Source organism: Saccopteryx leptura, chromosome 3, assembly GCF_036850995.1.
Source record: "Saccopteryx leptura isolate mSacLep1 chromosome 3, mSacLep1_pri_phased_curated, whole genome shotgun sequence".
Classification (NCBI taxonomy): domain Eukaryota; kingdom Metazoa; phylum Chordata; class Mammalia; order Chiroptera; family Emballonuridae; genus Saccopteryx; species Saccopteryx leptura.
Window position 1 is genome coordinate 221,915,360 of NC_089505.1, and position 27,281 is coordinate 221,942,640.

A 27,281-nucleotide genomic window follows, 5' to 3' on the forward strand; every position below is an offset into this window, starting at 1 on the left:
CATGAAAGCCCTCCCCCAACACATATTAACATAATCATACCCATCCCAAGCAGGAAGGGCAATTAATATTATCACCTGGGCAACGAGCTTCCACATGGGCAGCGCCATCTTTAACAAAGTGAGCATAATATATTTTATCTGCCCAACAGAGAGGGCTCAGGATTCTAGGACAGATCTCAGCTTTTCTCTACTCTACAGACTCCATAGCCAAGTAAACTATCAGGAAGGAGAGTCTGATTGGCCTAAGAGGGGTTAAGTAACTCACCTAATCCCACCCCATCCAAAGGCATCTGGGTGTGCAGTCACTGGGCTACTGAAGGCCTGCCTACATACCTGCAGTTGACTCAGCTGGGCAGACCTCCCAAACCTGCTCATTCGACTGTTTCTTTGGAAAGAATATCCTGAGGTCCTGTGGGGACTAGGTCCTGCTGCCAACATCCCTGTCCCTCCCAAGGGCTTCAGTGGAGTGTACAGTGGGTGCTGGGTGAACACACTTTGGCCTTAGTGCTAATGAATTATGTAAACACGTCACTGGAGCCCTCCTGTGTACCTGCCAGATGAGCCTTGCTGAGAGGTGGACAGAAGCAGGTAGCATATGCTCTGAATTTCTGTTATTGCCAGGAAATGATCAAGTGCCCAGCTATGAAGAAGCTATGAGAAATTATGAAATAAGGAGGAGGGAGATTCTGGTGTCTTAGGTCAGATCCCAGGAAGCTGACTCTGAGACATGATTTCCCAGCAGCCACCTCTGGGAGGGAAGGAGAGTAGCAGGCCTGGGCAGAGGCAAAGCAAATGCAAGAGAGGTCAGTCAGAGGAATTTGGAACTTGAGTGACCCTGTAGAGTTGTCCTAATGAAAGCAAGAGGTCCAGGCCTTTGGGCCGTAGCATAAGCCGATTATCAGACAAACACTGCACTTGGAGAGGGGCTGTGACCTTGGGTGAGGCACTCCCTCCATCCAAGGTTAATGTCCAGAGAGGGGACTGACTCAGGGCCCACAGCCAGCAATAGCACCAAGCCCCTGGGGTGGAATCTCTGTGCCGAAAGGGGCTGTACCCAGAGCATCTACCATAGCATCCTTTTCTCACCTCTTCCTGGATGAGGAGTTCATGGGCAGCATGGCCTGGTCTGGTCGGTGTGTCCCCAGACTGGATGGCACTGTTGGTGAGAGTGCTGTCCCATCGATCACCTATCTCCATGTCACACTCGTAGCCCAAATCCCCAGCTTATGACCCTGTGGGGGCTAAAATATATTAATATTTTTCTCCCACCTTCTAAGTTCTTCTGGCTGGGCTAATAATCATGTTAACAGAGACAGATTAACAAGAGAATATCAAAGTTTTAGTCCATGTGCACAGGGAATCCACATAGGCATGGAAATTCCCAAGATACTGAAGTGACATTGGGGTATATGAGACATTTTGGACAAAGGAGGAAAAGGAGGAGCACTGGGTATTAGATGTCAGAAGTGAGAAGGGGTGATTTACACCTGCCTGAGCCTTCTTGTTTACTACTCTCAATTCAAAGTAGGCTAAGGCGGCATCCTAAAATTCCCTTTCTGAAGCAGGTTCTCTGTGTGAATCTGTTGGGTAGGAAAGGGTATTGGGGGGGGTGTCAAAGGTTCTTTCTGAGTCTTTTGCTTCTTAATAAACAGCTTAAAATCAATATGCAAATACAGCATTATTAGGGTGGCAGAATTTTGGTACTTTCAACCCTTAGACCAGGGGTCCCCAAACTTTTTACACAGGGGTCCGATTCACTGTCCCTCAAACCGTTGGAGGGCCAGACTATAAAAAAAACTATGAACAAATCCCTATGCATACTGCACATATCTTATTTTAAAGTAAAAAAACAAAACGGGAACAAATACAATATTTAAAATAAAGAACAAGTAAATTTAAAATCAACAAACTGACCAGTATTTCAATGGGAACTATGGGCCTGCTTTTGGCTAATGAGATGGTCAATGTGCTCCTCTCACTGAGCACCAATGAAAGAGGTGCCCCTTCTGGAAATGCAGCAGGGGACGGATAAATGGCCTCAGGGGGCCGCATGCGGCCCGTGGGCCATAGTTTGGGGACCCCTGCCTTAGACTCAAAGAGCCTTCAAGTAAGGGTCCCAGTGAGTTTTTCAGGTAGGACCTACTCCCCCACCCACCCCAGGGTGTTTGAGGATCTGCACTCAGTACCAAGGACCTCCCAAAGCCAGTGGTGTCAGATGACAGTAAGTTAAGGCACTGAACTGGAAATGATGGGGGATCACAAAGAGGGGCTGACCTGTCATTGTCCAGCTGATGTTCAAGCTCTTTCTCTTTCCTAACTGGCCCCTGCCTGGGAAGGGCACAGCTGTGACCACAGGGAGTCAGGGGCAGGAGGACAAGAATCTCTCACAGGAAGGTGAACTGAGTATGGGGTTTGAAGTCATGTAGACCTGGCAATGAGTCCTAGCTTGTGACCTACTAGCTGTGTGACCCTGGGAAAGTCGCCTGACCCTTCTGAGTTTGGTTTCCTCCTCCATAAAATGGCAATAACGACAATGTCCTTGTACCACGTGGACTTGGGAGGATTAAATGGAATTTATTTCATATGGGGCAGTAAAGGTTTACTACTGTTATTATATAGGGATGACCCAGCTAACTTGTTTTTCTTCCTCTTAGCTGCTGACATGGCCTCCAGAAACTTCTTCGGGAGCCTTTGGTCTCCTGTGGGATCTCAGTGTGGATGGACTCTTTCGTCAGTCTGGTCAGTTACTAGGGTGCGGGGTGGAGGCTTTCACCCTCAGCATCCAAGCTTTAGAGCCTATATAGTACACAGCTCCAGTCCCCCTGGAGCTCAGCATGCTGGAGAGGTGCTGGTGGGGATGTTGCATCACCAGGATATGGAGACATCGGGCCATCTCTGGCTTTGGCTCTGGCATTAGTAAAAAGCTGAGCCAACAGGCTTTGTGGCACCTTGATCTGGCCTCAGATGCATGTCACCATTGCTACATCCAGGCTGACCTCATAAACTCTTGGGATCCCAGAACAGTCTAGAAGCCCAGTTCTTTGGATTTAAGGGGACAGTTCTTTCTGAACATCTACATCAAATCAAGAAAGCTCCTTGGGTTGGAGTTAATGGGGTGGGGGTGGGGGAACTGAAGCCATACTTCCACCAGCAGCCCGCCTTGGCTCCTAAAGTATCAGTGGAGTCTCCAAGTTGGGACTAGGCTGGAATGAGAGCCTTGCATCTGTACTTTGGTCCTGACATTTAAGGGGTGCATTTAAGTCATCTTTTTACTTCAAGAAGTTCAGAATTCACAAAAGTGATTGATTTTCCCTTTAATGGCTGTACCCTTCCCAGACTGTCATCATTTCGTACCTGAACCCAGACTCTTTGGCATGGAAAAGATATCATGTAACCAGTTGAAAGCTGCTTCCAGCAGACAGTGAGAAGGACTCACAGGTGTCCACACCCTACCTTTGCTCACATTGCTGTAGACTGCCCACCCTCCCACTGAAACACTAAAGCAATAGCTCTGAAGGCCAAGGTTAGAGACCCATGATGCATTATTAATGCCCCACCAGCCCTTTAAATTTCTACTTTTGTGCCTCCCCTACTTCAGGAGTTGGCTGAGCTGAAGGCCAGCCGTCAAATTAGACCATTCCAGACTCCTGCCCCCTCCCTCTCCCCTCACGCCTAAGAACCCTCTGAGGTTTTCTGAAGAGCACCAGCCTCGACATCCTCTTCCTTTCCATAACCTCTGCCCCTGCAGCCGCGCTGCCCTTTCTGCAGCCTCTGGGCCACCTCTGCATCATGCCTGCCCTTTCGGGGAACAGAGGCCTCCCTTGTCCTGCCCTTCTCCCCCAGGTGGTGGTATGTGTCTCCTCCCAGAGGGGCAAAGGGACATCCCACTCTTCTTTGCTTCTTGCCACGTTGTCCTGGAATTGCCCTCTTATCAGGAGGGGCCAGGAACCTGCTCCTGAGCTCCCAGGTCAGCGCTGCTCCCTTGACTCCAAAACACTTCTCATGCATCATGTGAAAGCCCATCCAGGGTTTTCTCTCCCTCCCATTGGAATAGAGACACGCCTAGAATTCCAGGCACAAGGTGGAATTTTTGGAAGTTGAGGAGGGCCTAATTCTTTTAATTATTAATAGTTCATTTTACTCCTCATCTTCCCAGATGGAATCTGTTGTAATTTTGATGCCATCAAAAGTGTTTTCTCACTCTAAGGTAGAACCTTGACTGATTCAGAGAAAGTCAAAGGCCAGGTCCACAGAAGAACTGAACATGGAGACTTGAACAGATATCTGGAACCCCATGTTGATAGCAGCATTACTCATAACAGCTGAAAGGCAGGAGCAACCCAAGTGTCCACTAATGGATGATAGGATAATAATATGGCAATGGAACATTATTCAGCCTTGAAAAGGAGGGAACCTCTGACACATGCTACAACATTGATGAACCTTGAGGACATCATGCTAAGTGATATAAACCAGACACAAAAGGACGTATGATTTCATTTATATGAGGTCCCTAGAATTGCCAAAATTATAGGGACAGGAAGTAGAATGGAAGTTGCCAGGGAACAGAGAGAGAAGGGAATGGGGATTTGGTGTTTAATGGGGGCAGAGTTTCAGTTTGGAATGATGAGAAGTTCTGAAGATGGTGGTGGTAGAGGCTGTACGACAGTGTGAATGTACTCACACTACTGAACTGTACACTTAAAAATGGTTAAGATGGCAAAATTTATGCTATATGCTTTTTACTGTAATTGAAAAAATAAAACAGCCGATTCCAGAGCCTAGAGCAGGGGTCCCCAAACTACGGCCCGCGGGCCGCATGTGGCCCCCTGAGGCCATTTATCCAGCCCCCGCCACACTTCCGGAAGGGGCACTTCTTTCATTGGTGGTCAGTGAGAGGAGCATAGTTCCCATTGAAATACTGGTCAGTTTGTTGATTTAAATTTACTTGTTCTTTATTTTAAATATTGTATTTGTTCCCATTTTGTTTTTTTACTTTAAAATAAGATATGTGCAGTGTGCATAGGGATTTGTTCATAGTTTTTTTTATAGTCTGGCCCTCCAACGGTCTGAGGGACAGTGAACTGGCCCCCTGTGTAAAAAATTTGGGGACCCCTGGCCTAGAGCCAGGTGCCCGGAGAGAATCTACTAAAAGTGGAGCTGAAAGTCAACTTGGAGACCAGTTCAGGAAGCATTTGTAAGAGTACATCAGATCCAAGATTGATAGCAACAGAAGTCATACTCCTTGGGATTTGTCAGAGACGTGAGGTGCTTGGAGGGTCCTTGTCATCTGTGGGAGTGCAGCCCCGTGGGGAAGAACCAGCCTCCACCCTCCCATTTGCATCTGGGATAGTTGTGTTTTCAAGTTGCCTGACCTTTCTCTTGTAAACTGGGGAGTCTGTTTCTGTCCTTCCCTGGAGTTTGTGGTGACTGGCAGTCCTTCCTAGACCATGCTTCCTGAACAAGGGGAGGGCTGGAGTGGTTCAGGTTCTCTGGCAGGGTCAGGGACCCCAGCCTCAAGCTGACTGGTTTTTTAGGGGTGCTCCAGGTGACTGAGGCTGAGCGCTGTGCAGCCCAGGTTCCCTGGAATATAGAGTCTGGTGGGAATTATTTTCCTAGATTGAGAAGCACATATAACCCATTAAAAGCTCCTTGGTGAGCTTGGAGGATGGTCCTTGGTGAGTTCAGTGGAACAACTTTTCCTGAGCAGAAATCAGAAGGAGAGCATGGCTCTCAGTTCGGCAGCCAGCTGCTACAGTCACAATGTAGATGTTTATGTGAAATCTTGTGGTGACTAATTCAGTTCAAAAACAAAAGCAAAAACTCCCACTGTAAACCCATCTGTAGCCTCTTTTTTTTTTCTTTTCTTTTTTCCTCTTTTTTTTTCTTTTCTTTTTTTTTTTTAATTCAGTGAGAGGAGGGGAGGCAGAAATAGACTCTTGCATGTGCCCTGACTGGGATCCACCTGCTACCACACTAGGGGGTGACATTCTGCCCATCTGGGGCATTGCTCTGTTGCTCAGCAACCAAACTCTTCTTAGCACCTGAGGTGGTGGTCATTCATGGTGCCATCCTCAGTGTCCCAGTACCTGGGGCCAACTCACTCCAATTGAGCCATGGCTGCAAGAGGGGGGAATCGGGGAAAGAAAGAAACTAGACAGGGAGGGGAGGAGCAGATTCATGCTTCTCCTGTGTGCCCTGACTGGGAATTGAACCCAGGACATCCACACACCAGGCTGATGCTCTACCACTAAGCCAAGTGGCCAGAGCCTATAGCCTCTTTTTTACTGTAGATAGCTTATAGCTCCTCTGGTTTGCAGCCCTGGGGAAGGATTCGGGTGCAGAGAGATACAAGGGAAGCAAGGAATGTAGGAAAAGAGAAGGAGGTGGGGAGTGTGGGGCTTCCTTCAAGGGACAGTGCAGGAGGCAACACTAAAGATCTGGAGCCAGACCTTGGAGACAGTCAGGCCATTGCAGACTCAGTGAGGCTTCATATTTGGCAAGGTAGAGATGGAATTGTTGCTATTTAGATATAATTCACATGTCATTATAATTCATCCTTTTTAATTGTGTAATTCAGTATGATTCACAAAGTTGGGCAACCATTACCACTATTTAATTTTCATCACCCCTCGACAAAAACTTCATACCCATCAGCAGTCAGTCACTCCTCATTTCCCACTCTCCCAGCCCTGGCAACTCTTAGTAGTCATTCTGTCTCTGTAAATTTGCTCATTCTCGATATTTAATATCAATGGGATCATACAGTATGTGACCTTTGAGTCTGGTTCATTTTATTTAGCATAATGTTTTCAAGGTCCATGTAGTATATATGTTAGTACTTTATTCCTTTTTATTGCCAAATAATATTCTCTTGTATGGATATACCACATTTTACCCATCAGTTAATGGACACTTGGGTTGTTTCAACTTTTTGGCTATTGTGAATAATGCTACTATGAACATTTACACACAAGTGTTATAGGAACACTTGTTTTCAGTTCTCTTGGCTATATACTTAAGAGTAGAATTGCTCAGTCATATGGTAATTCTATGTTTAACTTTTTGAAGGACTGCCAAACTATTTTTAGCAGTAGCAACATCATTTTATATTCCCACTAGCAATGTATGAGGGTTCCACTTTCTTTACATCCCCATCAACATTTGTTGTTATCCATCTCATGGTAGTAGCCTTCCCAGTGGGTGTGAAGTGGTATCTCCTTGTGGTTTGTTTTTGCATTTCTCTAATGACTAAGGATGCTGAGCATCTGCTCATGTACTTACTGGCCATTTGTATATCTTCTTTGGGGAAACATCTATTCCAATGTTTTTCACATTTATTTTATTTTATTTTTTGTCTTTTTGTTGTTGTTGAGTTGTAAGAGTTCTTTATATACTCTGAGTACTAGATTCTTACAAGATGTGTAATTTGAAAATATTTTCTTCCATTCTGTGGGTTGTCTTTTCACTCTTTTGATAGTATCCTTTGAGGCACAAAAATTTTTAATTTTGATAAAATCTAATATATCTGTTTCTTTATATTATTGTCTATGCTTTTGGTATCAAATAACATATCATTGCATAGTCCAAAGCCATGAAGATTTTCCTTTATGTTTTCTTTTAAGAATTTTATAGTTTTAGCTCCTATATTTAGGGATTTGTTTCATTTTGAGTTTATTTTTATATATGGTGTGAGATAGGGAGTCCAGCTTCATTTTTTGCATGTGGAAATCCAGTTGTCCCAGCACCACCATTTGTTGAAAGACTGTTCTTTGCCCATTGAGTAGTCTTGGCACTTTGTTAAAAATGAATTGACCATAGATATTATGAGTTTATTTCTGGACTTTCAACTCTATTACATTGATTTATATATCTATTCTCATGCCAACACCCCAAATTCATGATTGCTGTGGCTTGTAGTAAGTTTTGAAATTGGGAAGTATGCATCCTCCAACTTGGCTCTTTTCAAAGTTGTTTATCTGCTCTGAATCCCTTGTTCTGTATGAATTTTAGTATTGGCTTGTCAATTTCTGCAAAAATAATAGCTGGGGTTTTTTTCTTCTTTTCCAAATGGGAGGAGGGGAGATAGAGAGACAGACTCCCGCATGCGTCCTGATCAGGATTCACACAGTAACCCCCGTCTGGGGCCAGTACAGCTGAGGTTTTGAGGATGATTGTGTTGAACCTGTAGATAACTTTAGGTATTATTGACATCTTAATAATATTGAATATTTCAATTCATGAATATGAGATATTAGGATGTCTTCAATTCCTTTCAACAATACTTTGTAGTTTTCAGTGTACAATTCTTATACTTTTTTTGTTAAATGTATTCCTTAGTATTGTGTCCTTTTTGAGGCTATTATAAATGTAATTGTTTTCTTCTCTTTTTTTCAGATTGTTCCTTACTAGAGTGTAGAAATACACCAAATTTTTGTATCTTGACCTTGTATCCTGCAACCTTGCTGGACTCATTTATTAGCTCTAATAGTTTTTCTTTCTTTAATGGCAGAACTTGGTTTTGAAAAGAAACATATTCTTGCACAACTAATTGCTTGAAAGACGTGACCTCGTGTTTCTTTCACAAACATGCTTTGGCTGTGCCAACGCAGGACTGGCCAGTTACCTAGTGCCCATCACACTGAATGAGCAACAGAGCCTGGAGAAAAGGCACAGCTCAGCGGGGTTGGGACACTTCAGAAGAGGCACAAAACATGTGGGTTCTTTCCCATTAGCTTCCAGCACAATGCTGTGCATTCTTACCTACCCATTCCATTCTCTAGCAACTTCTCTAGGAGTTGAGTAGGAGGGGAAGGGTATGAAAAAATAAAATTACCCTGGCCTGTACATTCTTTGGATATTTCATATGTGGGCGAGAAATTCAGCTTTCAAAACAAATTCATTTCATTTTCATGAGCAGTGTCTTTGAGTACTTTGTTCATCCTCATTTGGTCACCATGCTTTTCCCTGTGTCCCCAGAGGTCCAGTATGGGAGTCATTGGGCTTTGGGACTGTCTTGGACAGGCCCCTGTTTTGTGGGTAATGTTCTTTTCTGTCGTTGCCTGCTTTCATTCTCTCCTTCCCCCTCCTTTCCCTTCCTTCTTTACTCCCTCACACATAATATTTATAAGGTCACTTCTTGGAAAAAAAGAATAAAACAGCCCTGGCCAGCTGGCTCAGTGGTAGAGCATCGGCCTGGCGTGCAGGAGTCCCAGGTTCGATTCCCGGCCAGGGCACACAGAAGAGGCGCCCATCTGCTTCTCCACCCCTCCCCCTCTCCTTCCTCTCTGTCTCTCTCTTCCCCTCCCGCAGCCGAGGCTCCATTGGAGCAAAGATGGCCCAGGCGCTGAGGATGGCTCTGTGGCCTCTGCCTCAGGCGCTAGAGTGGCTCTGGATGCAACAGAGCAATGCCCCGGATAGGCAGAGCATCGCCCCCTGGTGGGCATGCTGGGTGGATCCCGGTCGGGCGCATGCGGAAGTCTGTCTGACTGCCTCCCTGTTTCCAGCTTGGAGAAAAAAAAAAAAAGAATAAAACAAACTAAAAGTGACCATAATTTCATTAGCCATGTAACCCCTGTTATTCTTTAAAGTAGTCTGTGTACAGAGTGCAGCGAATGTAAATACTAGAGAAAGGTGCAAAATGCAGAGAGAAAGCTCCCTCGCACTTGGTCCCCATGGCCACTTTCTCTCCCCAATACTCCTTATTACCTGTCTCTTGTTATTTTCAAATGAAGGCACAAGGCACCTAATATATGTTCTTATACTTACAGATTTGTGTACATCACCTCTCTTTTGCCACTGAAATTATAGCAGTCATCTGAAATTATCTCCAGTGGACAGCTGTCCTTCTAGGAGTTTCTGGTTCTTTCCCTGGATGTCAGGGGAGTCCAGAGGCTTCACAGGACATGTTAGAAAACAATTTTAGAGCAGGGGTCTCTAGAATGGGGAGGTAGGATGAGCCACCAAGTGCAAAAAGAAAACATTGACACATATATATTTACATTTTAGCCCTTTTCAAAAAACAGTTTTATTGATGGCTAATTGACATATGTTAACCTGTACACATTTAAAGTGCACAATTTATACACTTAATATATGTACATACCCATAAAACTGTCCCTGAAATTATAATAATAAACCGGTCCATCACCCCCAAAGTGTTCTTGTGCACTTTATAATTAATTTATATCTCCCTCTGCTTTTGTCTGTAGGAAACACTGATCTGCTTTCTATCACTACAGATTAGTTTGCATTTTCTAGAATTTTATATAAGTGTAATCAGGCAGTAGGTATGTTTTGTTTGGCTTCTTAAACTCAGCATAATTATTTTGAAATTTATCCATGTTGTTGTGTGTACAGTATCAGTAGTTTATTCTTTTTTATAGCTGAGTAGTATTTTACAGCTATAAATTACCATGGTTTCTTTATCCAGTCCCCTGTTGATAGACATTTTTGGGTGTTTTCAGTTTGGAACCTAGTAAATAAAGCTGCTGTAAACATTCTTATGCAAGTCTTTGTGTGGACATCTGTCTTCTTTCCCCTTGGGGTAAATATCTAAGGGTGGATAGGCTGGGCCATGTGGTAAATGTATGTTTACATTTTTAAGATATTTCCAAACTGTTTTCCAAAGTGGTCATATCATTTCCTACCAGCAGTGGAGGAAGTTCAGTTGCTCCACATCTTTTCCACCACTTGGTACAATCAGTCTTCTTAATAAGCAAGTAGTGGTAGCTCATCGTCCATTTTTCTTTTTCCTTTTCTTTTTTTTTTTTTTTTGCAAGAGAAAGAGGAGACAGACAGGAAGGGAGAGAGATGAGAAACATCAGCTCATAATTGTGTCATGTTAGTTGCTCATTGATTGCTTCTCATATATATATATATATATATATATATATATATATATATATATATATGCCTTGACTGGGGGGCTCCAGCCAAGCCAGTGACCCCTTGCTCAAGCCAGCAACCTTGGGCTCAAGCCAGTGACCATGGGATCATGTCTGTGATCTCACACTCAAGCCAGCAACCCTGTACTCAAGCTGTTGAGCCTGCACTCAAGCCAGTGACCTAAGGGCCTCAAATGTGGGTCCTCAGCATCCCAGGTTAATGCTCTATCCACTGTGCCACCACCAGGTCAGGCTCATTGTCATTTTAATTAATATTTCTTAAAGACAGATATTGCTTACATCAGCTTATTTGCCTTCTGTATATCATCTTTGAAGTATCTGTTTAGTATTTTTGGCCATTTTCTTATTGCATTGGAGTTTTTTTAGGGGGGGTTTTGGTATTATTCCGAAGTGAGAAGTGGGGGGGGGGGCGGCAGACAGACAGACTCCCACATGTGCCCGACCAGAATCTACCTGGCGTGCCCACCAGGGGACGATGCTCGGCCCATCTGGGGTGTTGCTCCATTGCAACCGGAGCCATTCTAGCACCTAAGGTAGAGGCCATGGAGCCATCCTCAGCGCCCGGGCCAACTTTGCTCCCATGGAGCCTTGGCTGCAGGAGGGGATGAGAGAGATAGAGAGAAAGGAGAGCAGGAAGGGTGGAGCAGCAGATGGGCGCTTCTCCTGTGTACCCTGGCTGGGAATCAAACCCAGGACTTCCACATGCTGAGCTGATGCTCTACCACTGAGCCAACTGGCCAGGGCCTGCATTGTTTTCTTATTGAATTGTGAGAGCTCTTTACATATTCTGGTTATAATTCTGTCAGATACATGTTTTTTCAACTATTTTCTCCCAATCAGTGGATTTCCTTTTTATTTACAGAATAGCGTCTTTTGGAGAACAATTTTTAAAATTTTTTAATGAAATATAATTTATTGATATTTCATAATTTATGCTTTTAATTTCATATTTAAAAAATATTTGTGCCTGACTGGCACTATGGATAGAGCATTGCCCTGGGATGCTGAGGACCCAGGTTGAAACACCGAGGTCGCTGGCTTGAGAGTGGGCTCATCCAGCTTGAACGTGGTCTCACTAGCTTGAGCACGGGGTCAATGGCTTGAACGTGGGATCATAGACATGATCCCATGGTCACTAGCTTGAAGCCCAAAGTCACTGACTTGAGCAAAGGGTCACTGGCTTGGCTGCAGCCCCCCTGGTCAAGGCACGTATAAGAAGCAATCAATGAACAACTAAGGTGCCACAACTACAAGGTGACGCTTCTCATCTCTCTCCCTTCCTGCCTGTCTGTCCCTGTCTATCTTTTTCTCTCTCTCTCTCAGTAAAGAAAAATTGTGTAACATGAATCACCAAGATTTTTTCCTGTTTTCTTCTACAATATTTCTAATTTAGTTTTCCAACTTATAATTTTTATAATTAAAACAAATTTTATAGCTTATACTTAGCCTCACTTTTTTTTTTTTTTCTGAAGTGAGAAGCGGGGAGACAGAGAGACAGACTCTCACGTGTGCCCTACAGGGATCCACCTGGCAAGCCCACCAGGGGGCGATGCTCTGCCCATCTGGGGTATTGCTTCACTGCAACTGGAGCCATTCTAGCGCCTGAGGGGGAGGCCATAGAGCCATCCTCAGCACCTGGGCCAACTTGTTCTAATGGAGCCTTGGCTGTGGGAGGGGAAGAGAGAAATAGAAAGGAGAGAGGGAGGGGTGGAGAAGTAGATGGGTGCTCCTGTATGCCCTGGCCGGGAATCAAACCCAGGACTTCCAGACACCAGGTCAATGCTCTACCACTGAGCCAACCCTCCAGGGCCTTACATTTATTTTTTTAAGAAATATTTTTTTAACTTTTTTTTTTTAGATTTTATTTATTGATTTTTTTTAAGAGAGAGGGAGTGAGAAAGAGAAAGGGAGGGAGAAATGGGAAGCATCAACTCACAGCAATTGCTTCCTGTATGTGCTTTGACTGGGCAAGCCCAGAGATTTGAACCATCAACCTCAGCATTCCAGGTCGACACTTACCCACTGCACCACTACATGTCTAGCCTTACATTTAGGTCAGTGATACATTTCAAGTTAATTCTTATTTATGGTATAAAGTAAGTTTAATTGCTTTAATATGGCAATTGGTCTAGTACTACTTGTTGAAAAGATTATCCTTTCTACATTGAACTACATTTATCAGAAATCAATTGATCATATATGTATGGATCTATTTTTGGACTCTATTCTGTTTCACTGGTTTATATGTTATAAGTTTACCCTCATTGTCTTGATTACTGTAGCTTTATACGTGTGGAAATCAAGTAGTTTAAGTACTTCAACTTTGTTCTTTTTCAAAGTTGTCTTGACTCTCTAGGTCTTCTGCATTTTTCATATAAATTAAAAGAATGAACTTGTCATTTTCGTGTTTTTTTTTTTGTTTTTTTTTTTTCATTTTTCTGAAGCTGGAAACAGGGAGAGACAGTCAGACAGACTCCCGCATGCGCCCGACCGGGATCCACCCGGCACGCCCACCAGGGGCGACGCTCTGCCCACCAGGGGGCGATGCTCTGCCCATCCTGGGCGTCGTCATGTTGCGACCAGAGCCACTCTAGCGCCTGAGGCAGAGGCCACAGAGCCATCCCCAGCGCCCGGGCCATCTTTGCTCCAATGGAGCCTTGGCTGCGGGAGGGGAAGAGAGAGACAGAGAGGAAAGCGCGGCGGAGGGGTGGAGAAGCAAATGGGCGCTTCTCCTGTGTGCCCTGGCCGGGAATCGAACCCAGGTCCTCCGCACGCTAGGCCGACGCTCTACCGCTGAGCCAACCGGCCAGGGCTGTGAACTTGTCATTTTCTACAAAAAAATCTTTCCAGAGTTTTTATTTGGATTGCACTAAGCCAATAGATCAACTTGGAGCAAATTGACCTCTTAGTAATATTAAGTTTTCCAATTTATGGACACAGGATGTCTTTACATTAATTTAGATCTTTTTTAGTTTCTTTCAACATTTCAGTGTATAAGTTGTGTATTCGTGTATTTCTTTTGTAAATTTATTCCTAAGTATTTCATTCTTTTAGATGCTCTTGTAAATGGGATTGTTTTTAAAATTTTTATTTTTGGATTATTCCTTGTCAGTGTACTTGATATACAATTGATTTTTGTATATTGATTTTGTATCCTACAACTTTAACAAATTCCTACTTTGCTGAGAATTTTTATCAGAAACAAATGTTAGATTTTGAGGTAATTATATGGTTTTTCTTATTTAGTCTCCTAATATGTTGAATTACATTGATTGATTTTTAAATATTCATTCATCCTTGCATTTTGAAATATATCCTACTTGTATTAACTTTTTATGTATTATTGGATTCAATTTGCTAAATTTTTGTTAAGAGCCCTTATATTTAGAGTCCTGGCCAGTGGCACAGTGGATAGAGCACCACCCGAAGCACCAAGGTCACCAGTTCAAGGCTGGGGACACCAGTTCAGTCAGGGCACATGTGAGAAGCAATCAGTGAATCAGTGGTGCAACTGAGTGAAACAATGAGTTGATACTTCTCTCTCTCGTTCTCTAAAAGAAATTATTAAAAAAAAAAAAAAAAGAACTCTTACATTTACATTCATGAAGGATATTAGTATTTTTCTCCTGATATTGGCATCAGGGAAATGCTGACTTCATAGAATGTGTTGAGAAGTATCCCCCTTTTCAATTTTCTGCAAAAGTTTGTGTAGAACTGGTATCATTTTTTCCTTACATGTTCAGTAAAAGTAGCCACTGAGACCATCTAGGGTTTAAGTTTTCTTCGTGGGAGGATTTTTAGCTACAAATCAGATTTTTTTTTTTTTCTGAAGTTGGAAATGAGGAGGCAGTCAGACAAACTCCCACATGCGTGTGACCGGGATCCACCCGGCACGCCCACCAGGGGTCGATGCTCTGCCCATCTAGGGCGTTGCTCTGTTGCAACCAGGGCCATTCTAGCGCCTGAGGCAGAGGCCATGGAGCCATCTTCAGCGCCCGGGCCAACTTTTGCTCCAATGGAGCTTTGGCTGCAGGAGGGGAAGAGAGAGTCAGAGAGGAAGGAGAGGGGGAGGAGTGGAGAAGCAGATAGGTGCTTCTCCTGTGTGCCCTGGCCGGTAATTGAACCCGGGACTCCTGCACGCCAGGCTGATGCTCTACCACTGAGCCAACCGTCCAGGGCCACAAATCAGATTTTTTAAATAGCTATGTAGCTGTTTATATTGTCTATATCTAGTTTTTGTCCATCTCATCTAAGTTGTCAAGGTTCTTGACATAGATTTTCATAATATTCCCTTATTATCTTTTTAACATCTGCTGGACCAGTGATGGTGGCCCTTTCCTCATTCCAATACTGGAATTTCTCTTTCCCTCTTTTTCCTGATCTGTTATGTTACAGGTTTATCAACTTTATTGATCTTCTCAAAGAACCAGGGTTTCACTGATTTTTATTATAGTTTTTCTGTTTTCTGCTTTTATCTTTATTATTTCCTTTTTTCTGCTTGTTTTGGGTTTGATTTGCTCTTTTTCACCCAGTTTTTTCAGGTGGAAACTTAGCTCATAGAAACTCATCCTTTTCAAGTTTTCTAAGTTATATAATGGACATATGTTAGTATCATGGTACATTTATATAGTGTATAATGTATATTTGTTGGCAGTATAAATTAAAATATTTTTATTATAGACATGCACATCAAAGAGTTTGGAGACCAGCAAAAGCATTCTTTGATTGGAACACTAGGCTGGCTCATGGAAATTTTGAGCAGAGACCTATCTTGAGAACACAGGATATGTGATTGGTAACAGAGCATAGGATGGGTGGGTGGAATAGAGACAGACTGTCTGACAGTCATCCCCTTGGGAAGAACCCCACAGCAGCATAGGGCAGCATCACTACACAGGTGGAGCTCAGTAGTCAAACTGGCAGAGTTGTCACCTAAGCAGCCGCACTGAATTCTCAGCACTGTTGTCTAAGTCAGCAGTAATGACAAATGTGAAGCACTTGGTGCAGAGTTGACACTCAAAACATAATAGGTACTTTCGAAATAATTTTATTATTTTTTTTGCAAAGAAAGAGAGACAGGAAGGGAGAGAGATGAGAAGCATCACTTTATTTGTTCATTGATTGCTGCAGCACATTGACTACTTCTCACATGTGCCTTGACTGGGGGGCTTAAGCTGAACCAACAACCCTTTGCTCAAGCCAGCAACCTTGGGCTTCAAACCAGTGACCTTTGGGCTCAAGCCAACGACCTTAGGATCATGTTGATGATCCCTCACTCAACCTGTTGACCTCATGCTCAAGCTGGCAACCCCGAACTCAAACTGGTGACCCCATGCTCAAGCCAGTGACCTCAGGGATTTGAACATGGGACCTTAGCAACAACCTAGTCAATAATCTATCCACTGCTCCCCATCAGTTAGGTAAGAAACGTACTTTTTTTATGAATCAAAGGTCATTAGAAAACCCAAAAAGGCCGGTGGTGGTGCAGTGGATAGAGCATCGACCTAGAGCATGAGCACTGAGGTCACTGGTTCGAAACCCTGGGCCTGCCCAATCAAGGCACATACAACAAGCAAGCAATGAACTACTAAAGTAAAGCAACTGTGCGTTGATACTTCTCCCTCTTCCCTCCCCTCTCTCCTTTTTCTGTAAAATCAATAAATAAAATCTTAAAGAAAGAGAGAGAGAGGAAGAAATAAAGAAAAGAAAAAGAAAGAAAGAAAAGAAAGAGAAAGGAAGGTGTTTGCTTCGGCAGCACATATACTGAGAAAAAAGAAAGAAAACCCAAAGGAACTGATAGCCACCAATTCTCTAAGTGCTGTCTGTCCCTTTTCTCTATTTCTATAGTTCTGCTTTGTCGTTTCTATCCCAGATGGTTGGGTCGGGTTTTTCTTTTGGTTATCTCAAGTAGTTTTTAATAAGTGAAAAAAATTTTCGTCTGCACATCTGGTGGACACTTCTTTGCCCTTCACTGTCTTGTTAGGAGTTGTCCAAACTTCATCCAATGTGCCTCTCATGGTGGTCAGGACAGCCTCCTGCTGGCGTGGCAGTCCTCCTGGAGCCTCCCAGAGTGGACAGCTGCCCCTGCGTTTCCACATGGCCTTGTTAGTGGGTCACATCTCCTGGGCAGTGGCGGTAGCAGTGGACAGGTTGGGTGCCCTTCACTCACTGACTTCACAGGATGGGTGCTGCAATCCCCAGGCCTAAGAAATGGCTGGAACCCAGGTTTGTCACCAGCTGCACTCTTAATCCCAATGGTTGTGTAGACCCAGATGGACAGGACAAAACTTGGAGACCCTATTACCCAGCTCTTTTGGGGCCATCAGTTGCTCAAAACAATCCCTTTAAAGTCTCCAGTTGCAATACAACGATAACAATAATTCAACTTCGTAATTATCCTAATTTTTAAATGTATTATCCTCAGTTGTGATAATTAAAGTAGTTTCATTGAGAATAATAACTGACATTTCTAGAGAGCTGTGCCAGGCCCTGAGTCCAGGGCTTTGCCTACCTCATTTAATCACCACAGCAATTCAGCATATAGATAGCACTATTTTTCCATTTTACAGATAAGGCAGGGTAGCCCAAGCTGCACAGTCTTTGGGTGATGCACACAGTCTCCTGTGTGCTTGACCTGACCCTGGTCCAGCTCACTTTTTCATGTTCTCTCTTGGTCTCAGTGCTCTAGCTTTGCTGGCCTTCTTTTCCTCCCATCTCCCTCCTGCCACAGAGCCCTTGCATGTGCCACTCCCCTGCCTGGCTGCACACGTCCCTCCTCCCAGCATCAACTCCATCTCCTCCTCTGTCATACCTCCCTGGCACTGTGCCCTGGATCCTATGTCTTGTCTCCCTCCCCTCTACCCTCATGCTCCTTTAGTACTCTTTGTGACACCAGTCATAGTTAGTGATGAACTCTTTGACTCATGTTGTCTCTCCCATTCAGCTGTAAACTCCAGAGCACAGGGGCCACGTCTTTGCTTGTTTTTGTTTCGCCTCCTCTGGAATTCCTGGCAGCAACATGAGCCAGGTACACAGGACTCAGGTGGTGCTCATGGAAGGAGGGGAGGAGTCTAGGGGAATGTATGCATTGCCCAACGTGGACATCAGCACCTTGTCCCACCAGCTCCTCTGACCCAACTGGTCAGTCAGCTGTGAAGCTGTGTGTGCCGGCCAAGCTCCAACCATGCTCTCTGCTCCTCTGAGGTCAAGACCCAGGGTCAGCTGGCCTCATGGAGCCAGGTGTATGTGCTTTACCCTGCCCAGCCAGCATCTGGAACATTCGCCTGCTGACCCACCACTCTGCCCACCACCTGAACAGTCAGGTGGTGTGGTGCCACTGTGTGTGTGGCCGAGGCACAGGGAGCTAACCCCTGTAACACACTAGAAAGAGTACCTGGCCGGCACTTATGAAAGCTCCAGGTGGTTCTCCTGTGCAGCCAGGCTGAGCAGGAGCCAGGTTAGGAGGACCTTGGCTAAGTGCGGGAACCTCTTGGTGGAGCAGAGTGGCCAAGCAGTAACGGGTTATCCCACCTCTTTAACTCATGACTCTCAATGCACCTTTTAAAAGGAGGGAATAATCTATGGCCATACCATCCTGAACACGCCTGATCTTGTCTGATCTAAAAGGGGGGAAATAACTATAAGTGACTTGAGCATATTTATTTGTCTTTTAGACCGTGGTCAGAGGGTGTTGGTGACCCCTGGACATGGCCTCTAACCACCACAGTGTTTAGCTGTTGCTGAGCTTCACAAAGTATAGAGGCCGGAGTCCTGCCCTGGAGGGGTGTCTAGAGTGCAGCCAGATGGTGGGCATTCTAACACCTCCCTGTGGTTCCAGTAAACAGCAGGAGCTGAGAACCCCTGGCCCGCTGTGCAAGGAGAGGGCTGAGGGTGGGGGTGGGGTGGAGGCTGGGCTGCGGAGTGCTGCTTTGGAGCAAGGGCCACACTTTCCTTAGCGCAGCGTTCGGAACTTGGCTGCAATTAGAACCATTTGGAAATTTTCAAGCCACACCCCAAGCTAATTAACCACAGTCACTGAGGGGAAGACACAGGTGGCAGCCATTTCTGAAGCTGCTCCCAAAGTGATTCCAAAATATGCAGACAAGTCTGAGACCCGTTGCATCTGTTCTCAGCTGAGCCCTTGGTCCAGAATAGAGCACACGCCCCGCTCCCACACACCCCAGTCCCTTAGGTGCCGGATGGCTATCCAAGGTGCTGGGTGTAGAAACTCTGTTTCTTCTTTTTGTTTTTTTTACAAAGACAGGGAGTCAGAGAGAGGGATAGATAGGGACAGACAGACAGGAACAGAGAGAGATGAGAAGCATCAATCATTAGTTTTTCATTGTGACGCCTTAGTTGTTCATTGATTACTTTCTCATATGTGCCTTGACCATGGGGCTACAGCAGTCCAAGTGACCCATTGCTCGAGCCAGCGAACTTGGGTCCAAGCTGGCGACCTTGGGCTCTCAAACCTGGGTCCTCCGCATCCCAGTTCAACGCTCTATCCACTGCGCCACTGCCTGGTCAGGCTGGTTTTTTTTTTTTAAAGAATTCTTTGTTGTTGTTGTTAGATTTTAGAGCAGTTTTAGACTTTCTGGAAAATTAATAAAGTACAGACAGTTCCCATGTGCTCCCCATTCCACAGTTTCTATTCGTAAGAGCTCACATTAATGTGATATCTCTATTAGGATTGGTGAGCCATTCATGAAACATTATTAACTGAAATTTGTTGTTTAAATTAGGACTCACTCTTTGTGTTGTATAGTTTATGGGTTTTAATATTAACGCATGATAACATCTCTCTACCATTGGAGTTTCCTACAGAGCAGTTTCACTGCCCTACAAGTCCCCTGCACTCCCCTGCCCGGGCTCCCCCACCCCTCCACCCCTGCATCTACAGACTTCTGTTCCTATGCTTTCTCCTTTTCCAGATGGCATACAGTTGGAGTCACACAGTATATAACCTTTTCAGAGGCCTTTTTTTTACTTAGTAATGTGCATTAGAGATTTTCCCATGTCTTTTCATGGCCTGAATTTCTTTGTCAATAATACTCCATTGCCTGGATGAACCAGTGTACAGGAGTCCTTGGGTTACAACAATCTAAACATAACGATGTTTCAAGTTTATGAGCTCACTCCCATAAAAACTTTTAAAAATTGAGACATGAGTGTTTCGGCTTATGCCGTTAGCGTTGTACTTATTGACTATGTGGGTGAACTAGATTGGTTGCACGCAGCAGAAGAATACACAGTAAAGTGGCATATGAGTAAGGGAGTTGGTGTCCCTCAGTACGCTTATCTACTCTGTTTTGGACTGTTAAAAGGGCAAGTGTTCTGTTTGTGTTAGGCTAGCGTGTGTTTCAACTTACACCAAAATTCAGGTTACATCATTGTCATAGGAGCAGAACTGTGTCGTAACCTGAAGACCTCCTGTATTTATCCATCACCTACTGAAGGACACCTTGGTTGCTTCCTGGTTTTGACAATTATAAATAGAGTTGTGTAAATATTCATGTGCAGCTTTTTGTGTGGGTGTGTGTTTTCAACTAACTTGGGGAAATTACTGAGGAGCACATTGCTGGGTTCTATGGTGAGCCTATGATTAGTTTTGTGAGAACTGCCAGCCTGTGTTCAAAAGTGGCTGCACCATTTTGCCTTCCCACCAGCAATGAATGAAAGTCCTGTTGCTCCACATCCTTCCCAGCATTTGATGTCTTCTGTTTCTTTTTATTCCAGAGATAATATTTGAAAGTCTTAGTTCAGAAATCCAAAGTGAGAGAGAACTCGGTGGGCCATACTTCAGGGACATCACTAGGAAGCTCTTTGGTTAAGTGTCTCAAACTCTTGCTCTCTAAACTTGGGATGGTGATGTGCGACTGCCTTCCTAAGTCACACTGAGGGGACTCCGCCTCCTTAACAACCACCCAAGCGTGTACAATGAGGTGGCAAGGGGAGGAAGTGGCTGCCTGGAGTTGAGATGTAGTAACTGGGCCTCTTGCAACTATCCTGGACCCTGAGGTGACCTTGAGAAGGAGAAGCATATGCTGAGAATGGCAGAGCGGAAGGTGGGCACCCAGGCTCCTACAGCTCAGTCAGGCCCCTGCATGAGTGTGGCCCACCCAACTCTGGACTTCTTTTTCATCAAAGAGAATTACAATCTAGCCTATTTAAGCCCAGTTGGAATTTTGTTTTGATTTTGGTCTTTTTGTCATTTGTAGCTGAACCTATTCCTGCTGATACAAGTGGTTCAGTAGTTTGGCACAATGCAAATCTGTCCTACACACCATGGCGGCCTGGAGTGCTCAGCCGTGTTAGGTGACACCAGGTAGTAGTATGAGTTACAGAGGGAAAAGAAAGGAGAGGTGGCCTGGGGATGGCATCACCTGCTCTGTGCATACCCTCCCTCCCATGAATAAACAGACCTCTGTGTGTGCGGATGGGGTGTATGTAGTGTGTGTGTGTGTAGTGGGTGGATATTTGGGTATATATGGGGACAAGTGCAGATCAGGTTACGCAAGGCAGGCAGAGGTCTGGGGGCACCAAAGGGAGGCCTTCCTTCTGTCTTTTACATCACCCATCACCCTGGCCACCTTGCTGCCATGCCATTATGTCAGCTGGCATCATGTGTACTTATTTGTTTTGTGCATTGTCTCTCTCCCCACCAGTTCATCAGGAGTAATGGGGGGGGGGGGGAAGGGAAAATGAAGAGGTCCACTGGGTGGGTTGCACAGCAGTCAAGAAACAAAAAGAAGTTTCCAAAAGAAGGTGAGAAGAGCCTGACCAGGCGGTGGTGCCGTGGATAGAGCATCAGACTGAGATGCAGAGGACCCAGGTTAGAGACCCCAAGGTCACCAGCTTAAGCGCGGGCTCATCTGGTTTGAACAAAGCTCACCAGCTTGGACTCAAGATCCCTGGCTCCAGCAAGGGGTTACTCGATCTGCTGAAGGCCCGAGGTCAAGGCACATAGGAGAAAGCAATCAATGAACAACTAAGGTGTTGCAACGAAAAACTAATGATTGATGCCTCTCAACTCTCTCCGTTTCTATCTATCCCTCTCTCTGTCCCTGTAAAAAAAAAAAAAACGGTGGGTAGAGCAGGTCTGGAGTAGTCAGTGGGGCTGAGGCCAGGAACAGAGTGGGGCAGAGCTTGTCAAGGCCCTGCTAGGCACCAGTTATCTGCTGCAAGAAGCACTGTCAGGGTTGAGAAAACAAAGTTCCTTCTAACAATGAGTGAGCAACGTGCTCCCTTTAAGAGTCAGCACCCCTATCACGGTTGATGGGAGCTTACTCACTGTGCCCTGTGGGCTAATGTGTGCATTTAAAAAATATGGACTTGATAGGATTTTGTCTTTTTCAGCACATAATGGATCCCTGTTGGTAACGTCTCCCTCCCTACACAACCTGCTGCTGTCTTTGCCCTGTGTCATTGCCCCGGTCTGCAAGGCGGCCCACCCAGACCCTGGGCCTTGCCCTCACCTCAGCACCCCGGACTCCCTGCCGGACCTGAAGGGAGGAAGTGCCCTCTGGCCTGGCCTCAGGTCCCTGCAGGCTCTTCCTTCTATCTGTAACATTGCCCCTGTAACTCTTGCCACCTTGCTGCCACACCATTGTGGCACCTGGCATCATGTGTGTTTACTTGCCATGTGTCATCTCCATGCCAATTCATCAGCTCCATGGGACTGGCACCTCTCTCTCGTTCTCCGCTGCCCCCAGCATTTAGAGCAGCAGCTTGTGTTCACCTTTTGTTGAGTGAACAGAAACTTTAAATGACTAAGGCTAAATCAGTGATATTTAAACAAGTTTACATTTAGATAGGAAAGTGCTGAGGGAGGTTGCGTTAGGAGAATAAGACACAGTAGGTTTCTAAGCCTCCCCTCTATGTGGAGGGCCCACACTCCACTTAGGATTGGGGCTCAGGCTGACAGATTGGTAGATCCATCCCTTTAGGAAACAGCCCCCTTTAAGGTGGATGTGGTGTTGCCCCCGCCCCCAGAGGTCTTGAAGTGTGTGTGGTTTTCCCATTCCCTGTAAACAGTGCCAGGAGAAAGTGCTGTTATATGAAATAACAGCTTCTCTCAGGCACAGATGGAAAAGTCACTCTTATTTTAGATCTGATTCTTTCTTCCCCTGCCTTCCTTCGAAGCATTGGTTCCGTCCCAGGAGAGGCACCAAAAGAGATGCTTCCAGACCCTCAGCCTCTAAACAGAGCCCAGCTGTGTGGGCTGTTAGCACTGGCAGAAGAGGCACAGCTCAGTCCCCTGGGGAATCACCTCAGATGACTGTGGTGGGCGTGGAGAAGCTGAGGGAGAAGGAGCTGGCAGCTCCATGCTGGGCTTTCCTACGTCTGTTCCCCAGAACCCTCCCTCAGGACAGTGCTCAGGAAAGGCTGAGCACATGGCCCACTTATAGGCCGTGTTAATTATGGGCTCTCTGGTGCCTGATGTCACTCAGCCAACTTCTGGGGCTGTGATGAGGGCATCTCAGGCCTGTTTCTCTGAAAGTGCTTCATCAGCCTGGGTGAAGCTGCACTGTATCACTACTAGGTAGGAGCAGGGGCAGAGGACAATGCCAGGTTGCTGGCGGGGTGGGGAGGGCGGCTAAAGCAGCAGAAGCACCTGTGGGAGCCACAGGGGGGAGGGTGTGGGCCCCGGCATAGCGCCCTTTGGGGTCTGACACCCCTGGCAGGATGTTCCAGCCCAGCTGGGCCTCCCAGGGCTTTGTCCTAGCTTGATTCTCTTTCCATACACATCTTCCCCTCCCTGGAAAGTTTATCGACCACCCACACATGCATGCACATACGTGCATGGTCCCCAAGGCCCTGGTAAACAGCTCTCTCTCCAGCAGAGTTGCATTGTGTTGTGCAGACTTCATTCCTCCCGGCTCATTTGTGAAGCGAACAAGGGGTATCATTACCGTTCTTTTACTTGTTAAGTTGCCTGAGAGGAAAAAAAACAAACAAGGAAAGTTTTTCCTCCTCCAAGAATCTAATTACTTGTTGGGTGAGCCTGGACCCATATACATTTCCGAAGAGGGAGACACTTGATGCCACCGAAGCAGTGTCCTTGGATGGGGCTCAGAGACCCTCTGCCTGCCCGCCGCTCCATTGGCTTCTGGCTCTGTAGCTGGACTGGACTGTGGCCGAAACTTCACAATGAGTTTAGGCTATTTGATCCCTTGCCTTGGTGTCTGGACGTGCCTCTCTGTCTTTGTCATTTCTGTCCCTTTGCAGGGCGTGTGCTTCCTTTCCTGTTAACTGTGCCATGTGCCTTGCCCTCCTCTCTCACCATTTGATTTCTTCTCCCCTGAGCAGGCGCCATACTTTTTACTTGCTTTGGTTTCTGCATGAACTTACTTTTGTGTTCATTTATCTGTCTGGCTCCTCTCCCTCCTAGACTGTGGGCTCCCTGAGATCAAGGTCTCTACCGTGTCACCTGATATCCTTAGCACCTAGCACACACCGTGGTGTAGTGAGGTGGGCCTTTAGGAAGGGCACATGTCCTCCAATGACTAAAGTTTTGAGCACAAACTGCTAATGCCCCCTAGCCCCGCATCCAGGATTTTGGCCCAAGGCCTCATTCACTGTCAAATTCTGCACTTGTGTTCTGACACTGCTAGCTTATTTTGTGACTTGTTTTCAATTTCCCTCTTAGCTGTGCACTACTTGGTCAGGTTTGTTTAAGATTTCCTTCCTTCCTTCCGCCCTCCCTCCCTCCCTCCCTTCCTTCCTTCCTTCCTTCCTTCCCTTTTCCTCCACTGCATCTGTGATGGGCATGGGGTGGGGGTGTTACATGCAGAGAGAACGTTGTGGTATTTCATCTTTAGGAAACACACCCAGCCCACACAGTTTTTATTTTTCTGTTCTTCTATTTCTGAAAACATCTTTAAATAGTCTCACGAAAGTAAAAGCCCTGAGTAGATAAGGTTTTCACCTTTGTTGATGTGGTCAGATTATCACTCAGGTTTTATAAACTGGTCAAGGGAAGATGGTGCCCACAGCCTGAGCTTGCTGAGAAGACCCACGAGGAGGGTGGGCCTGGGACACTGGACATTGCAGCAAGGATGATGGCCCTCTGTGGCAGAGGGCCTGGGCACTGCGGCAGCTGTTTTCTCAGTCTTGCAGTTTTGAGGCCTGTGGTTCAGGCCTGGTCAGCTGGCTCAGCTCTGAGCAGACAGAGACAGTCTAGACGCCATTGCCCTTGGGCCCTTGCAGATCATGGTGACCATAACTTGAAGATCAGAGAATGAAAGCCCAGGTTCCCAAAGCTCCCATGAGTGTCTAAAAACCACTGGGTACTTTATCTCTCCAGGCGATAATACCTGTGCCATGGAATATAGAGACTGGTCCCCTTTGTCTAGGGTTGTCTCTCCCAGCCCCTCCCATGGCAGGAGCACACCCTGCCCTCCCCTGCACTCTCTAACCCTGCCTTCCTTTGTCCTGACAGGTGAAGACGGGTGCATGTGGTGCCCCTCGCTGCAGGAGGTCATGGAGGCATTTCACAGCCTGGGCGCCCACAGCCCTGCCTTGTGCCTGCCGGGGAGCTGTCAGCACAGTGGGAGGTGAGCACGTCCCCTTCCTCACATCCTCTCTCATTCGTTCACCAGGTACTGGACTTGGTTCAGACCCATCAGAGGGTATACATTAAATAGGGACAGGTTTTCCCATACCAATTACACCTCAGTACAAATGTTAAGAAACAAAACAGTATTACCTCTAAATAGGAAAGATTCTTCTAAAAACATATTTGTGCTGGGAAATATTAATTTAAATTTGTATATCCGGCCCTGGCCAATTGGCTCAGAGATAGAGTGTTGGCCCTGCATGTGGAAGTCCCGGGTTCAATTCCCGGTTAGGACCATCTGCTTTTCTACCCCTCCTCTCCCCTCTCTACATTTCCCTCTCCCCTCCCCTCCTGCCAGGGCTTGATTAGAGCAAGTTGGCCCCGGGGTGGGACTGAGAATGGCCCCATGGCCTCTGCCTCAGGCGCTATAAATGGCTCCTGTTGCAATGGAACAAGGGCCCCAGATGCGCAGCTGGGTGGATCCCAGTTGGGGTGCATGCTAGAATCTGTCTCTCTGCCTCCCTTCCTCTCACTAAAATAAAAATAAGTAAATAAATAAATAGATAAATAAATTGGTATAGCCTATTCTATAAATGTAACACAACTGACCATTCATCCCACAAAGCTATGAATTTCATTATTTGTGGAATGATCCTCAGCTCAGTGAGCATTTATAAGACAGAAAAAAATTCTGATTTTTATGTAAAATTGTGTGCATTTTAAAAAACTTTTTAAAATTTATTTTGAGAGAGAGAGCACAAAAAAAGTGGGGGAGGAGCAAGAACCATCAATTCCCCATATGTACCTTGGCCACGCAAGCCTGGGGTTTCAAACCAGCAACCTCAGCATTCCAGGTCAACGCTTTATCCACTGTGCCACCACAGGTCAGGCTGTGTGCATTTTTTCTGAAGTGAACAAAAGTTACTAAACTTGGCGGTAGCCCACATGGCAAAGCCCAGAGTCTGGGAGAATTACAGAACTCTACCCAAGTACCTGAGAATCTAAGTGTATGAACTCCCAGGCTCCCAGACCTGGGTGCAGAAAGAACCAGTGTGAGCATCTGGCCTTATGGGGGACATTTCTTCCTGCCCATTCCTGACTCAGAGCCCTCGCTGCCCCGCCTCTTCTAAGACATATCTCAGTCTCTTCAGTCTGTCACCAGACCTCTCGTCTGGCTCATACCTGACCCACTCATGGCCAGCAAGGCACAGTTGTATGTGTGATTTCCACAGTACTTGATTTTGTTTTGTGGGTGTACCATTGTGCACTGGGTGCAGTGATGCTAATTTGCAGAAACATGGTCCCTGACCTCTAGGAACAAAGCTGTACAATAACATATCAGTGACGACTGTTGGGTAGATGGTTACTAGATCTGGGCTGTAAAAGCCATACCTATCATCTGCTTGTTCTATAGTTACAGCACATTGAAACTCTTTTTTGAGAATTCTTTCACAAGTTGGTCTGAGATATAGCAGAGTGTTTAGAACCCTGCACGGCTGTTACATGGAGCCCCACACTGTGGACAGCCCTTGTCCCAGAAGGTGCTGGCCCTTCCTTTGCTGTAGGGGGCTCGTGTCCATCTGCAGGGAAAGCCCACACTTTCTAAAAATCCTGTTCCACGACTGCATGTAATAATTGTCTGCCAAGCCAAGCTAGAGTGTGCCAGCCTGCAGTGCTCCAGCCCCCCCAACTCCCACCGAGTTCCATACCCAGTGTGATAAGCCACTGCCTCTTCCCCAGCATGAAGCTGCAGTCACTCTGCCCTCTAGGATGAGTCAGGAAATAATTACACTCAGGAAACAAATGCACATCGGAAG

General features: G+C 45.8%; 1 protein-coding gene across 1 annotated transcript in view; it reads left to right on the plus strand.

Annotated features, from left to right (window-relative positions):
• Positions 1-27,281, plus strand: part of FAM178B (family with sequence similarity 178 member B) — a 106,021-nt gene that overhangs the window by 20,718 nt on the left and 58,022 nt on the right. The window contains exons 7-8 of the mRNA XM_066377664.1: positions 2,655-2,739; positions 25,348-25,462. Coding sequence (XP_066233761.1) covers positions 2,655-2,739; positions 25,348-25,462 — 200 coding nt within the window. The remainder of the gene's footprint in view (positions 1-2,654; positions 2,740-25,347; positions 25,463-27,281) is intronic.